Below are 16,507 nucleotides of genomic sequence, written 5' to 3'. Positions count from 1 at the left end.
CTTCCTCAGAAGCCCAGCACTGCTCTGCCTCTCCAGCTCTGCTCTTTTTTTCTCCTGCTCGCTCTGCCCAGCTCTTTTCTCAGTCCTTTCATATGTTACTGGCAGAGGCACATCTGTTGTCTGTCTGATGGCTCCTTGGCTGTTTTTTGGAGCTGGGGGAGCTTCTCAGCATCTTACCAGAGCCACCCGTGGGTGCCCTCCCCCACTACTAAAAAATCCACCCAGCCAGCCCAGTCTCTTGTCCCAGAGATGATTAAGAGGCTGCACTGGGGTGGGTGGCACTGAGGAAGCCAATTTCTGTCCCTGCACAGGCCAGACACCTCTGTGACAGGCTCTCCCATCACCCTTTGCCTCCAGGCTGCAGTCCAGCCTCTTGGACAGGAGAGAGAACAGAGCAACCAAGCAGTGAAACCCACCTGTGGCTTCCCAAAAGGACCTGCTGGGTGAGAGAAGTGCTGCCCAACCCACCTTTCCCCTCTCCTGGGCACTAGCCCTTCTCCATCATATCCCCCTGGAACCTCAGGCAGAGGAATAGACCCCACCCAGGCAGAGCCCTGTGCCTTCCCAGCTCCAGAGCATCCCTCAGCCTGCCTAAAAGCAAGGCACCCTCTCCCACCAGAGAGCAGCCCCTCAAATCCCTGCAGAGAAGCTTAAAAACGAAGAACATGGTCCCACCAGAAGGGAGCCTCTCAAATCCCTGCAGAGCAGCTGAGCCTGGGCCAGCTCCCCAGAGCACAATCCAGCAGAGCCGTGGGGGATTGAGCCTGCCCAAGCTGGTCAGATCAGCCGCCTCTGGGATGGATCCTGGCTCCATCCTATTCCCCTGTCTTGGAGCAGACAGGAGCAGCCAGTAGCAGCCTTCTGGCCTGCACCAATTCTGGGGTCCCCAGCATAAGAAGGACTTGGAGCTGTTAGAGAGAGTCCAGAGGAGGCCACAAAGATGATCCAAGGGCTGGAGCAGCTCTGATCTGGAGCCAGGCTGGGAGAGTTGGGGTGTTGAGCCTGGAGAAGAGAAGGCTCCAGGGAGACCTGAGAGCACCTTCCAGTGCCTGAAGGGGCTCCAGGAAAGCTGGGGAGGGACTTTTTAAAAGGGCTTGTAGTGAAAGGATGAGGGACAATGGATTAAAACTGAAAGAGAGGAGATTTAGGTTAGATCTTAGGAAGAAATTCCTTGCTGTGAGGGTGGTGAGACCCTGGCCCAGGCTGCCCAGGGAAGCTGTGGTTGCCCCATCCCTGGAAGTGCTCAAGGATAAGAAACCTCATCTGCTGGGAGATGTCCCTGCCCCTGGCAGGGGGTTGGAACTGGATGATCTTTCCAACCCAAACCATCCCATGATTCCATGATTCTATGAAATGTACCCCCTGCTGTGGGCAGGGTAATCCCTGGCTAATGATGACACGGGTGCTGCAGCCCCTGCCTGTCTGTCCCTGCTCTGGACCACCCACCTTCCTGCACTCCTCCCCCTCCTTTGCAGAACAGGGTGGCTCAGGAGATGGCCGGGGATGCCTTCTCACCTGCCCACGGCTGCCTGCAGTCCCTGGAGGCAGCTGCTGCCCCCCTGCCCCTTCCTGGTGGGAGCTTTGTTCTTTCTCTTGCTCCTGCCCAGGCAGGAGTCTCCCAGTTGGCCAGCCCAGGTCCCACAACAGCCACTCTGCCCTGGTCACAGAAGGAGTGGATGTGACCCTGCCCTCCAGTAAAAGGGAGCAGGCAACACAAGCCACACAGTCCCCTGCCTTAGGGTTGAGGTCCAGCCCTCCTGCATCCAGGCCTGTGTGCTGGAGAGGATCCTGCAGGAGCAGGACATTTTAGCCAGGCAGAGGGGTGGGAGAGGCAGGAAGACCAGGAGGACCTGACTGTCCTTTGTCAAATGCCCTCCTCTGTTCTTCCTTGCCTTCATCTCTATTCAGCAATGACTTCATTCCTTCAATTATTAATCACCTCACTACGATAGTGGATGAATAAAAGCCATTAAAACTCCTCTGGGACCAGCCCCAGGGAAGGAGGCAGGTTTCCAGAAAATGCATTAGAGAGAGGGCAGACAGGGAGTCATACAAGTCAGGATGGGAGGAGGTGGCCTTGCTGCACAGGGTGGGTCCTTTCCCATCAGCTGTGAATCCAATATCCAGGACACAGAGACGGGTAAGGTCTGTGATGCAGAGCCTGCCCACACACCTCCCCAGGCAGCTGCAGGAAGGGGCTCATGTGGCAAATGTTTCTGCTGAAAAATAAGCCACAGAAGTGAATTATGCAAGGAGAACTGCTTGCACAAGAGCTCCTGACAACCCACATCCCAAACAGTTGTTCCCAGATTGCCCGGTCACTCCTGACAGCAGCATGCAGGATGGTTTTGCACAGCTGTTTCCCACCTGAAGCAAAGACTGAACAACCTACTCCCTAACCTGTCTGACACGACCCAGCCCAGCACCTCTGCCATCACTGGGGATGGACCAGGGAGCAGGACGAGAGAGTTTTCAGTCTCTTTGCAAAAATACTAACTTTTCAAAATTTTTCAGAAACGTTCGAGGTCCCAGTGAGAAATTCACCTCCAGAGTAGGATGGGATGCCTGGTCAAAACCACAGGAGCCAGGCACAGCCCAGCAACACACCGGGATGAGAGAGGATGAAGATAAAGCCCCATCACAGGTCTCTGCCGAGGGAAAGGACCAGAGACCTGAGCCCAGCTCAGGTTATGCAGAAAAGCACCTCGGCCATCGCGCTGCCCCTGCTCGGGGGAAACGAGAGCCCCCTCCTGCTTTTCTTCCCTTGCTTTCCAGACATCTCTGGATGTCCCTCCGGGGCTCCCCGGGCACGGCAGGGGTGGCACAGCCGGACCCCGGCGCTCCGGGCCCCGGGCAGGGCTGGGCGGCGGGACAGCCGGGCCGGGCGCTGCGGGGCGGTGACCGGGGCGCGAGGGCTGCGCGGGGGCCGCCCGAGCCAGGCGGACTGCGGGCCGAGCTGCGGGGCGGAGCGGGCCCCGCATCCCGCGGCGGGGCGGGAACCCGGAGCGGCGCCTCGGAGCAGCGGCGGCCGGAGGCCCGTGGGCCTGTGGGCCTGACCCCCCGGGGCTGCCCCCCCGGGCCGGCCCCGCCGCACCGGGCCCCGCAGCCTGCCCGCGCCCCGCACCGGGCCCCGCAGCCTGCCCGCGCCCCGCACCGCCCATCGCCTGCAGGGGGCGCCACGCGCGGCGCGAGGAGCGCGGGGCGGGGGGGGGTGAGCGGCAGGTGCGGGGGCCAATCAGCGCGGGGCGGCGGCACGAGGGGCGGGGCCTGAGACGGGCGGGGCGGCCCTTCCCGGGGCCGCTGCGGGCGGTGCCGGTGCGAGCGGAGGGGCGGGAGGCGGGGCGGGCTGGGCGGGAGGCGGGGCGGGCGGAGCGGCAGGCGGGGCGGGCTGAGCGGCAGGCGGGGCGGGCGGAGCGGCAGGCGGGGCGGGCTGGGCGGGAGGCGGGCGGGCCAATGGCGCGGGCCGGGCCGTCGGCGGCGCCGCGCGGGGCGGGCGCGGCGGGGCTGGGGCGGCGGCGGGCGCGGCGCGGCCATGGAGCGCGTGAGCAGCTCCGGGAAGCAGGTGCCCAACCCGCTGCCCAAGGTGCGGAGCCGCCGGGCGGGCGGCCCGGAGGCGGAGCGGGAGAGCTTCGAGCGGGCGCAGGTAGGGGCGGGCGGGGGGGCCAGCCTGGGGGGCGGGGCCCGCCAGGTGCGGGGGGCGGGGCTTGCGGGAGGGGGCGGGGCCAGCGCAGGTGCGCCGCAGGGGGCGGGGCTGTCGGTGCTGGCGCCACTGGGCGGGGCTTGACTGGGTGGGCGGAGCTTGTTCCAGGGGGCGGGGCCAGGCTGGCTCCGCCCCCCGGGGGCTGGGGGGACCCCCGGGCTGGGACAGCGTCGGTCCCTGGGGGGCTGGGGGGGCCCGGCAGGTCCGGGGTGCGGGGCAGGGGGGCATCCACGGGCCTGGGACCCCCCCGCCCCGGCCGGCGCTGCTGGCGGGGCCGGGTTTGGCCTCAAGCCCGGCAGAGCTGAGCAGAGCCCAGCCCGCCCCGCCCTGGGCTGCGTGTCCTCAGAGCCCCCCCCGGGTGCCGGAGCCGCCGTCCCTGGGGCTGGAGGGGACGCTGCCGGCCCCCCCCGCGGGGCAGCGGGCACGGACAGAGGCTGCCCCAGGAGCACTCGGCGTGTCTGGCTGGGGCCCTTCTGCCCGTGACACCTTTCATGTGACATCTCGATGTCCAGCGGGTGCTTTGCAGGAAAACCCGGCGGTTTGGGGGACAGGTGTGTGGAGAAGCAGCCGGGGAGACGCCCAGATAAACCACAGGGGAGGTTGGAGAGGGGCACGATGGAGGAGCTGGGGACTGCTCATCCCTGCTCCCCGCCGAGGGGTGGGGAGCAAAGGGGAAGCTGTGCCATCCTGAGCTGCTACGGGAGGGGAAGGGAAACTGAGGCAGGAGAGGGCTGGAGGTGGTGGCCATCAGGACTGGCCACTCCGGGAGCACGAAGAGGGGAGCAGGACCTGGATGAGCCCAGGGTCCAGCTGGGAATCTGCACGTGGGAGCAGCACACGGGTGGTGGCTTAGGAATGGAAATAAACCCCAAGGATCAGCTCTGAGGTGTGTTTGGGTTTTTTTTTGCAGAAAGACAAACATCAGGATTTAAGGTTGGGTGGGAGATTATGCACAGGGAGTCTTCTTACCTTCCTTGCTCAAATTACCTCAAAGATAAATTATTTATAGCCCTGAAGGTGGAACTGGGACTAGTTTGCACGTGCAATCCCCTGCCTGGTCCTTAGTGTCAGAAAAAGACTTGGTGGGATCCCTGAGTGCTCCCCAGAGCTGCTGCCCCCCAGGAAGGGCAGACCTGGAGGGGGTGGTGGGCTCAGCACCCCCAGACCCAGCACCTTGAGCCCTCGCACTGCTGCTGTGTCCTGATGAGCTGCAATTAATCTCCCTTGTCCTGTTGGTTGACAGCTGGTTGGACACGAGCCAGCAGTGTGCCCAGGTGGCCCAGAAGGCCAGTGGCATCCTGGCTTGTGTCAGGAATGGTGTGGCCAGCAGGAGCAGGGAGAAGAAGGTTTAAAAGGCTTCAGAGTATTTTTAGACCTGGTAAAATGAACAGTGGGCGAGGGGAAAAGAGGCTGGAGGCCTTAGGGAGAAACATGAATGCTTCAGGGAGCAGAGTGGCCGGGGCTTCCTGCTCCATCCCTCCCTGGAGCACCAACACAGACAGAGCTTTGCTCAAATATCAGTAGGGGATGCAAAACCAGTGATGGCAAATGCCTTCAGGGTCATTACCCTAAAAAACTCATCAAGCTGCTGCTGGTTGACAGCTGGTTGGACACGAGCCAGCAGTGTGCCCAGGTGGCCCGAAGGCCAGTGGCATCCTGGCTTGTGTCAGGAATGGTGTGGCCAGCAGGAGCAGGGAGGTGATTCCCCCTGTGCTCAGCCCTGGGGAGGCCTCAGCTCCAGTCCTGGGGGCAGCTCTGGGCCCCTCACTGCAGGAAGGACCTGGAGGTGCTGGAGCAGGTCCAGGGGAGACAACGAGGCTGGGGAAGGGACCAGAGGGAAAGTCTTACAGGGAGAGGCTGAGGGAGCTGGGGGTGTTGAGCCTGGAGAAGAGGAGACTCAGGGGGGACCTTCTCACTCTCTACAACCACCTGAAGGGAGGTTGTGCTCAGGTGGGGTTGGGCTCTTCTCCCAGGCCAGTAGTGACAGGACGAGAGGGCCTGGCCTGAAGCTGCTCCAGGGGAGGTTTAGGTTGGATATCAGGAAGCACTTCCTCATGGAGAGGGTGATCAGACATTGGGATGGACTGCCCAGGGAAGTGGTGGAGGCACCATCCCTGGAGGTGTTCAAGGAAAGGCTGGAGGTGGCACTTGGTGCCCTGGTCTGGAGATGTGGGGGTGTTGGTCATAGGCTGGACTTGGTGATCTTAAAGGTCTTTTCCAGCCTTGGTGATTCTGTGATGCTGTGATTTGCAGACAAATGACCCTGCATCTGCTTCCAGGGGTTCAGTCCCTGCCTGGCTTTTTATTCATCTGTGCGTTCATTTCTGTGCAATTTCCTTTCTTACTTGTTTTTTTTTTCTTTCCTCTCCTTTTTTTTATTTATTTCATAATTCTCTCTTTCTCTCCAGTTTAGGGAACTTGCTAGGCAGCCCTCAGATCTTCCACACGTTAGTCAACCACAGTTCTTGTCAAACTTCTTCTTTCTGAGGTTTTTAATAGAAACTTGGGGTTTGGGTCTTGGGAGTTTTGTTGGTTTGTGTTATTTTTTGAAAGTCACTTTTCTTAAGAAAAGTTTTAACGTTAAATGGCTTTTAAAAAGAAGATTTTATCCACGTTTCTTCATCCCCTCCTCACCTCCAGACCTGCCTGTCTCATGACAGCAACACATTCACCATGAAAACTATTCAGGTCTAAAAGAGCCTGAGCAGGCAGGAGGTGGGCCCAGATGGGCCTTTCGTGAGCCTGAATAACCCCTTTTTGAGGCTGGCACTGCCTGATCTGTGTGGGCTCAGCTTGGAAAAAGGAGAGCACCCTAGGAAGCTCTGGTGGTGGTGGGACAGGTGTGGTGGTGTGAAGCTCTGGTGGTGGTGGGACATTCTGTTGTGGGACACTCGCATGATGGTGGGAAGCTCTGGTGGTTGGATTTTTTCACAGTGGCCACCGTGTTTCACAACAGCTCTGCTCTGAAAACATCTGTCTATTGGCTTGGGGATAAACAGGAATAAATTGCCTTGTGGCCTCTTTTCTTCTCCCTTAGTTACTGAGGTGTCTCAGTTTTCCTGGTGATGCAAATGTGAGAAACCTGAGGACATGCTGAAACTTCGTGTCCCTGCATTGTCCTTGTTGCCTGCTGAGCAGGAACCATGGCCATCGAGCCCTCCCTGCTCTGGACACACTCCAAGGGCTCCTCTTTTGCCATCAACACTGGTAGTTTTCAAGGAAAGGGACACCAAGCCCTGCAGTTCTTCTGGCCTGCAGATGCTGCAGACATCAGTGCCATGAGGGGGGTGGGTGTTGCAACGACTGTTGCCCTTTGCTGGTGTTTGAAGCACTCGGTGTGATTCATCACTGCTCGTTGCCTCAAAGTGGTAGAACAAATCTTTGGACAGAGCAAAGGTCACTAAGGGGGGAGAAAAACCACCAAGAGGGACAATTCTGCCATATGTTGAGATAAACTTTTTGTATTTCACGTGGTTTCTGAGTCTGGTGTTCACATTCCCTTTGGTTTCTCCTGATTGTATTTAGGAGCGTGTCCTGGTGTTGGGGCTCTGCAGGGAAGGTTTGAAGACCTCGTCATTCAGATTGGTGTGTGGGGATCTTCCCTCCTTGAGTCTCCCTCCCCTGCTTCACGGTTGTCCACAGCAGACATCCTTGTGCCATGATGGTGATGAGGAGCAAATTTCATTCTGTGCTAACTTGTTTGGCTGGTTTGGCACAGACCAGATGTTCAGTGGTTGGACAGTCATGGTCTTGAGGGTGAAAATTGAGTCAGGAGGACAAAGAACTTCTGTGGGACATAGGGGATGCAACCTGGGGTGACATGCCAGGCTGTGCTGCTGTTTCACTCCTGTTTTGGACTGCTGTGGGGAATGTCCCTTGGTTCCCAGCCAGGCCAGGGCCTGGTTGGCTTTGGTGCAGTCAGAACCACAGACTCACAGAGGTGGCACATGGCATCCCAGCTGGCTCCTGGGAAACTGGAAGTGTGGGAGGTCTCTTTCCTGACCCAGCCTGATTCTGCTGAGCTGCTCCTGAGCCAGAGCAGCAACCCCTTCCCTCCTTTGGGAAGCTGAATGCTGGAGAGAGGCAAATGTGCTTGGAAAGCAAAGATGAGAGAAGTGTCCTTTGGAGTCCCAGCAGGATGTGTGCTGAGCTCTGGTCCTGCTTCCTGCCCCTGTGGCCTCTGAGCAGAAGGAAAACAGTACATTGGGATTGCGTGGTATCTTCTGGCCTGCAAAGATGACAACATACCTCTCCTCTACTTCCCCCTGTCCTGAGCATTGCTCCACTGCCCTGGCCATGCTTCATCACGAGCCATCAGGCCCCACAGGCTGTGTGCTCTGGAGGTGGTGCTGGGTCCCAGTGATGAGGACATCCATGTGGAGGGGAACAGAAGTTTCCTGCTTGTCCCCCAGAGCTCGTGTCTGCTGGGACTTTGTGCCAGGTGCCTTGCAGCAAGGTCAGGTGCCCATCAGGTCCCTGTGCACTTATCCACTAGGGACAATCCCAAGGGTGATCCATCCTGGTGGATGGACAGTCCCAAGGGTGAGTGTCAGGAGAAGACACTTCTTTTTTAAAATTCCTCTATAAAATCTAAAGAACTAAAAAACTTGGCCTTTGTTTTCTTTGACTGCATTTTTTTTTCTGAGAAAGTCACCAGTAGCGAAGTGGAACATGAACCCTTGGGTTGCCCATGGCCATCACCTTCTCTTACCTGTTTGCTCACTGGGTCCCTAGGACTGTGTGTTGCTTCTGAACCAGCAAGAAAAGGAATTTATGACTCAGAAATTACCCTGGAAAGATAAACTTCATGGAATCCCAGACTGGTTTGGGTTGGAAAGGACCTTAAAGATCATCCAGTCCCAACCCCCCTGCATGGGCAGGGACACCTCCCACCAGCCCAGGTTGCTCCAAGCTCCATCCCACCTGCCCTTCAACACTGCCAGGGATGGGGCAGCCACAGCTTCTCTGGGCAACCTGGACCAGGGTCTCACCACCTTCACAGCAAATAATTTCTTCCTCATATCCAATCTCATTCTCCCCTCTTTCACTTTGAAATCATTGCCCCTCATCCCATCACTCACTGCCCTTGTCCAAAGTCCCTCTCTAACACATCCATGTCCATGTGTTGGGGACTTGCTGAGCTGTCTGCATCCTCACTCCCATGAAAAGAGGTCCCTGACATGATGCAGGGTGTCAGACTCTGGGAGCTTCCTGTAGAGCTGATGGGGATGCTGAACACAGCATCCCTATCTCCTTGGAAAGATTTTTAAGGTCCTGAGCATCCATGAGCCATGGCTCTGCCAGCTCGCAGGGACTGGAGAGCTCTTGTCCCTCCTGCCCTGCTGCTGGAGACCCATGTGGAAGAAGGAAGAAAACAAATCAGGCACAAAGTGATGTCAAATGAAATGGCCTTTTTTTTTTTTCCCATCCCTCAGTCTTGGTTAATAAATCCTTTTGATGTGGGAACCACATTTTTTCACAGCCAAAGGCAGGTTGCAAGCAGCTCTGTCCCTGCCCCTGCCATGGGCTGTGCCACCTTCAGACACCACCAGGAATGCAGTTAATCCCTTTTCATTTGCATTAATTGGGAATACGACACCATGGCTCCCCTTCACAGCAGCCCTGTTGGTTTCAGACACCAGACCCAGCTCGGTTCAACTCACAGTCATGGAGGAAATACCATTAAACTACTGCAAAAAACCCCACCAGTCCTGTGGTTCAGATGCTGCAGCCGCCGGTGCCTTTGCCAAGAACTTCAGTTCTTGCACAGGAAATGAGTCTCCTTTCAAAGCACCAGAGTGGGGCTAAATATACAGCCTCTCTGAAAAGATATTTAAAGAAACATATTGACACTAGCAAGAACAGGAAAAAATAGCTGCTGGAGGCAGGGAGTGAGGGCTGAAGGCAGCCGAGCCCATCCTGGGGGAGTAGGTGATACAGGGGATTAGTTAATGGCTCTTTCATCTCCAGGAATACGAGCTCCTGGACTTTGTGCTCCTTGAACCCCCATGCCTTGGCTCTCCTGCCTTTTGATCAGAATTAGGGGTGCTTAGGATTGAATACAGCTTCAGCAGCGAAGAAATGAGTCATCTCAGCTCTTAGGAACTGATTTCCATCCCCAGGGAAAGCAAATAGTTTGTCATTTCCCAGGTTAGGGGCTGTGGTTTCTCTTTTGTGCAACAGGAGCTGGGGGTAGAAAATAGCTGAGATTTTAATGTGGTGATGGACACTGAAGTGGCCAAGTCTCAGGAGTATAAATAGGTTTGGTGAAAGTGGGGGACACCTTTCACTGAGTCCCAGGGGCTGCTGCAGGTGGGGACGTGGTGGCTTTTGGCCACCAAGTGACAAGAGGGGACCTTGCTCAAAGTCACGCTGGAGGCTGAGTGGGAAAGCAGGGATGCCAAAGGCTGGGGGACATGACTGCCCCAAAACCCCTTTGCCCTTACTCAGCACATGTTGCTCTCATGGTTTCAAGAAGCTCTTTAAAATCTGGTCTTCAGAATACTGATCAGCATGAAGGGTGGGAGCTGGGCAGGCAGGAGACGGCAGCAGCAGGTGTTCTGTGCTGAGCAGCACGGGAGCTCTTGCCTTCTGAAATTCAGCCTGTTTAACTCCATCCTCCTGCAAAGCTGGGGAGAAGCAGCCAGCTAGGTGGGCTGGCTTTACCAAATTCCCTGTTGGAGGACGTGGACCAGGCATGGTTCCCTCGACCAGCAGCTCCTGAGCCTGGGAACAGGTGGGGAAGGGCAGATGGGAAGTGGGCTCCTGTCACCAGGAGGGGCTGGCTCTTCCAGGAAAAAAAACCTCTGGACAGATCAAAGTGAAGGTGCTGAAGGTTCAGAAGGGACAATTTTGGTTGAAGATTGAGAAACTGAAGATGGGGAGAAGGTGCCCACTGCAGCTCCCAGTGCATTGTCCCATGGGTGCGACACGGGGCCAGGCTGACACCCTCCAGCACCCACCTGCCAATTCTCTACTCATCCCATCACCCTTCTCCTGCTCTGTAGCTCCTTGGCTGTTGTCCTGGGAGGCCCAAAAGGCCCCCCCAGCCTGTGCACAGACCCTGAGCTTGGCAGGCACTCGGGGCCTCTGAGCCGGAAAACTGGAAGTGTTTGTATCTCAACGGAAGCAAGGACAGGGGTGGTGGCTGGAGCCAGAGGTTGCCACATCATTGCACATTTGTTCTTATGCAAACCTGACACTTTGACTTAAAAAAAAAAAAACCACCAATTTTTTTTAATTAAGAATATTTGTAATCATGTTTTTAAAAAATCCATCCTCGGCACACAGCAAACGGTGGTGGGAGGGCAGCCTGAGGTGAACACCCCAGACACCCCAGAGCAGGCAGGAGAGGAGGGTCAGCCCTGGGGGGCTGGGGGCTGGTTCTGGGTGTGCAAAATTGACTTAAAACTTCTTTGTCCTAAAGGGTCTGGGTCCCTCTCTGCTTCCCCCAGGGTGCTGGGGCAGTCGGGACGTGGGGTCAGCAGCTGGGGGCTCAGAAAGCAACACAGGGGCTGCAGGAAGGGCCAGATCCTGTCCCTAATCTCTGCCACCAGCTTGGCTGATTTATTTTGCACAGTCACCAACTGAGCAAACTTCCTGGGGACAGCCTGTTCCCCGGGTGACAGCAGAATCCAGCAGCACAGCCAGTATTTTAGCCCGGATGTGCAAGTCCCAGCCCACGACCGGGCTAATTATACATTGTGTGCTGGTCCAGGCTGAGCAGGGTGAGGGGCAGCACGTGGGAAAGTGAAGGTACTTGCTCAAAGGCCTGTATGGACATTTGAACTTTTCTCATGGCCTCACAGACTGGTTTGGGTTGGAAAGGACTTTCAGACATCACCTGTTGCAACCCCCCTGCATGGGCAGGGACACCTCCCACCAGCCCAGGCTGCTCCAAGCCCCATCCAACCTGCCCTTCAACACTGCCAGGGATGGGGCAGCCACAGCTTCCCTGGGCAACCTGGGCCAGGGTCTCACCACCCTCACAGGAAAGAACTTCTTCCTGATGTCCAACTGGAATCTCCCCTCTTTGAGCTTCAAACCATTGCCTCTTGAATTAAAACTGTCTCTACATGGAGCTTCCTTTTGTAGCCACAGAATTTTGGGCCTTTCTTTGGTGGGCTGTTTCTCCACCTTGACAAGTCTCACACTGGTGCAGAGCATGTCCTGTGAGCTGGTTGTGGTCATGGTTGATGTTGTACCTCAAGGATGGGCTCAACATTGTGGCTGCTGCAGCATGTGGCCCTGGCCATGGCTTCCAACAGGATCTTCAGGCCAGCACAGACATGGTCCCAGATAGTCCCCTTCCCCACCACAGGCTTTGAGTTGGGTATGTCCATGAGCTGTGTCCTGGAGCCTGTGCCCTCCCCAGTGCTTGGTGCTCACTTCTGCATCCCTTCTTGCCCTGCCTTGGCCAGCCTTGGTCTGGTGCTTGGACAGGTGGACACCATTGCATTCCACCAACACAAAAAACATCAGCATGTTGGCAACAGAAGCTGTGTCTCTGTGAAACCAGGGAGCTCCAGAGCTCCTTCAGCTTCATTCAGCTCCTAGGGAAGTTACCAGGCTTTTTTATGGCTGGGTCAGGAAACTTGTGTTGTGAGGTTGACTTGAATTGCCCAGATCTGCCATACTTGAATCTTGAGGTGGAGAAGACTTTGGTTCTTGGCTGTTGAGCAAACTAGCACAACTCTGCCAAGCACACTTGCAGATCAGATTGCTGAAGCTCTGGTTGCTTTATTCCAGGACTTTCATAATTTTACATGTAATTTTTACCTAGTTTGACTGGTAGTGAACTTGATGTGATTGCACTAAATCCCAGTTTAACAGAATAGAATTGTTTTGGATGGAAAAAGCCCTTTAAGATCACCAAGTCCAACTGTTCCCCTAATCCTGCCAAGGCCACCACTGCCCCATGTCCCTCAGCACCACATCTACATGGTTTTGAAATCCCTCCAGGGATGGAGACTCCACCCCTGCCCTGGGCAGCCTGAGCTGGGGCCTGACAACCCTTTTGGGGAAGAAATTGTTCCCAATATCCAATTTAAACCTCCCCTGGCACAACCTGAGGCCATTTCCTCTTGTCCCATCACTTGTTCCTGGGGAGAGGAGACCAACACCACCTGGCTGCAGCTTCAGCCTGTGCCCTTCCCCAGTGGGTTTTTGGTCCTGCTGTCCCAAATGCTGCATCAAAGGTTGTTGGCAGCTGCGTTTGTGTTCCCTGGGGTTCTCCTGAGACCTCCCTGGAGGGCACTGTAGATTTCCACCATGCAGAAAAGAGGGAACTTGCAGCAAACAAAGGGACCTTTGGGAGAACAATCTTCTCTGGCCAGGGCCAGGCTGGAGACTTGCTATTTATTGTTACCATTTGTCTCTTTTATGCCATCTGAGGAGCTTGGCACTTTCTGGAGAGCTCATGGCATCACTTCTTATTTTCATTAGCAGATGCTGGCTGGAAAATGGTGTTTTCCAGTCACTGTGTTCCCATGGAAGTGCACAAGAAACCAGGGTGCTGTAGGCACAAACGGAGCTGCAGGGTGCTTGTGCCAGAACATCAGGGACACCCAGGAACTGTCCCTCCCTCTCCTGAGAGCTCAGAAAAGAAGTGCTGGCATGAGGGATGAGAGCTCATCAGTGATGCATGTCCTGAGGTACAGCTCCCACCAGGCAACATTCCTCCAGGATCAGGCATCTGGGTGTAGGAGGGCTCTGGGTAGGGGTGCAAAGAGCAATTTGCATCCTCTGCACAAGATGTGGCCCTCAGGTTCTCAACCCACTGCTGGTCATTGTTCACCCAGGGGTGGACTAAATGCAGCCTCTGCAATCCACTGAATCAAACACTGCTCAGCATCTCAGTGGGCTTGGCAACAGGTCACACTGGTGCTGGGCCTCATCCTTGCTGCTCCTCTGGAGCCACGGTTCCTGTGTGCACCAAGTGTTTTCAGGTTGCTCCTTATGGGCCACCCAGTCCAGTTTCACATCCCTCAGAACTGCTCACAACAGAAGTCCCACATGACCCATTAGTGGTGTGTGAAGATTTTCCAAGGTCTTCAGGCAATGCTGAAGGGGAGACAGCAGAAGACTTTGACTCTCTGCATTGAGGAAGTCAGTGTAGACTGGGAATGGCTCCAGCAGAAGAGATGACTTCTTCTGCACTGAATAAGTCAATGAAGTCATTTTCAAGAGAAGTCATCTCTTCTGCTGGAGCCATTCCCAGCCCATGACCTGCTGGAGACCTTGTGTTTTCCCAGCCAGAAAGATTTTGTGCACTTCACAAATAGGAATGAAATGTTCCAACAGAGTCAACAAGGTCTGACTTCTGTGGAGATAAGTGCTTGTCTGGAGGGGGCAAAAGTGTTTCTGAGTTTGCTGAATTTTATGGTTTCATTCCATTACTGGGAACTTTTGTGGTCCAGCCTGTCCTGCTGGGACATGTGGAGCAGGTGTCAGGTGAGTTTTTTAACCCCATTAGCCCACCCAGGGAGCAAGGAGCTGCACGTTGGTGCAGTTCATTCCTCCCTGTGGTCCCAGAAGGTTTTGTCCTCAGCTGTGCTTGCTGTGGTACCCACCACAGATGTCCAAGGATGAACCTGTGCATCCCCCCCCCCAGAGAGCATCTTGTTGCTCCAGGGACCCAGCCTTGTGTCAGGGTGACAGGTGGGAAGGCCTCACACAGCATGACACGAATCTGGACCTTCACACTCCCCTCCTGGTGCAGGAGGGGTGAGAGCTGGTGGGGTGACTCGGGACATGGCACAACCAACATTTCCATGGTTGGGATCCAGCCAGCAGTTCCTACTGTTGCCCACAGCTCTCCCTCCTGCTGGACACCTCAAAGGGTGACATCAGCTGAGGACATGGGCTGAGCAAGAAGTCTCCTGGCTTTTCTCCTCCTCTGGTGAGATGCTCTGGGCCTCAACAGGAGGACACGCTCCACCCTGGTGTGGTCTGCCCAGCTACTGCAGTCCTGCTCCAGCTCTTTTTATAGCTCAGAAACAAGTGCCTGGAGTTTTGGAGTCATCTGGGAGGCCAAGCACACAGGGAGGAGCTGCAGCCAGAAATAGGGCTTCTCTCTGCTCAGGCATTCCAGCTTTATTATGTTTTTAGCCGAGATGTCCAAGTTTTAGGACTCCCACTGCTGCCAGAGCTGAGCTGGGAGCCTCAGCCTGCCTTTTTTCCAGTTGGATTGGGTCTCTGTTCTCCTCTGCTAGAGCTGCTGGGCAGTGAGCAAAGAGCTGCCACTTGTGCACTGGCTGCCGGGGGCTGGGACAGGCTGGGACAGCAGTGCCTGCTGGGAATGGGACACACCTGGGAAAAAATGAGCTGAAGTCAAACCTGAGTCAGTTCTTTCTTCTGATGACCCTTTGCACGGACGTGGCAATTAGCCAGGGTCTCCTCGTTACATCTGGTATGTTTTTAACCTTTTTTCTCCCTTTCTGCTGCCTTTACTGATTTTAAGAGCCATTCATCTCCAGCAGCAAGGAAAAGGGATTTTGCTCATTGTGGAAATGCTAAGAACTGCAGGCTCCTCTCAGAGGGGAAGAGGTCTGGCAGCTCCTTCTTCTGGTGATGAGCAAAATGTGGGTGTCTGATGCCAGCACCTCCAAGGGACTGTTTCTGTCCAGCCTGCAAAGAGAGTCACAGAATCCCAGACTGGTTTGGGTTGGAAGGGGCCTCAAAGATCACCTAGTTCTGACCCCCTTGCATGGGCAGGGACACCTCCCACCAGCCCAGGTTGCTCCAAGTCCCATCCAACCTGCCCTTCAACACTGCCAGGGATGGGGCAGCCACAGCTTCCCTGGGCAACCTGGGCCAGGCTCTCACCACCCTCATGGCAAATAATTTCTTTCTATGATCCCATCTCAATCTCCCCTCTTTTAGTTTGTGACTGTTCCCTCTCTTCCCATCTCTCCTGCAGTTGTCCTAAGTCCCTCCCCAGCTTTCCTGGAGCCCCTTCAGGCACTGGAAGCTGCTCTAAGGTCTCCCTGGAGCCTTCTCTTCTCCAGGCTGAACACCCCAGCTCTCCCAGCCTGTCTCCAGAGCAGAGCTGCTCCAGCCCTTGGATCATCTTTGTGGCCCTTCTCTGGACTCTCTCCAGGAGCTCCACGTCCTTCTTGTATTGGGGACCCCAGCACTGGCCCCAGCCCTGCAGGGGGGTCTCACCAGAGCAGAGCAGAGGGGACGATCCCCTCCCAGGCCCTGCTGGTCACGCTGCTGGTGACACAGCCCAGGACAGGGTTGGTTTCTGGGCTCCAGTGCACAGTGTTGGCTCATGTTGAGCTTCTCATCACCCAACACCCCAAGTCCTCCTCAGGGCTTTTTTCAATCCATTCTCCACCCAGCCTGGATTTGTGCTTGGGATTGCCCTGAGCAGTGCTGTGTCTGCTGCTCGGTGAAGTACCAAGTGTCCTGTGAGCAGCAGATGCAGCCATGGCAAGAGCTTCAGATTCCCATCCTAGGGATTCTCATCTTTTCCAGACCCAGAGGGCAGGAAGGACAGGGCTCAGCTCCTGCCCCACCTCAAAGCTGCAGCTCCACAGTAAAAATGTCCAGGCAGTCCCAGCAGTCTGGGTCCTTGTGTACAGGAGCATCTGCTTCTTACTGGCATCTCCTCCTGGTCCTGGGGTTCAGGTGCCATTTGCCCTTTGCCCAAGTTCTCACCAACATTCTGTTCACATTTTCTCCAGGCCTTGTTGGTGAGCACTTGGGTGAGCCTGATTCCTGTGGATTCTGTGTCCCAGAGGCTGGCTGCTCACAGGAGCCCTGGTCACACCAGCCTGCCCTGTCACCTTCCACACCAGCACG

The 16,507-nt window shown here is 56.0% G+C and overlaps 1 protein-coding gene across 1 annotated transcript in view; it reads left to right on the top strand.

Moving 5' to 3' along the window:
* The first annotated feature begins 3,517 nt into the window (after positions 1-3,517).
* Positions 3,518-16,507, top strand: part of HIP1 (huntingtin interacting protein 1) — a 47,562-nt gene continuing 34,572 nt past the window's right edge. The window contains exon 1 of the mRNA XM_051636055.1: positions 3,518-3,643. Coding sequence (XP_051492015.1) covers positions 3,533-3,643 — 111 coding nt within the window. The 5' untranslated portion in view covers positions 3,518-3,532. The remainder of the gene's footprint in view (positions 3,644-16,507) is intronic.

This window comes from Apus apus, chromosome 18 (assembly GCF_020740795.1).
Source record: "Apus apus isolate bApuApu2 chromosome 18, bApuApu2.pri.cur, whole genome shotgun sequence".
Lineage (NCBI taxonomy): Eukaryota > Metazoa > Chordata > Aves > Apodiformes > Apodidae > Apus > Apus apus.
This window is presented reverse-complemented; position numbering and strand designations above follow the sequence as displayed.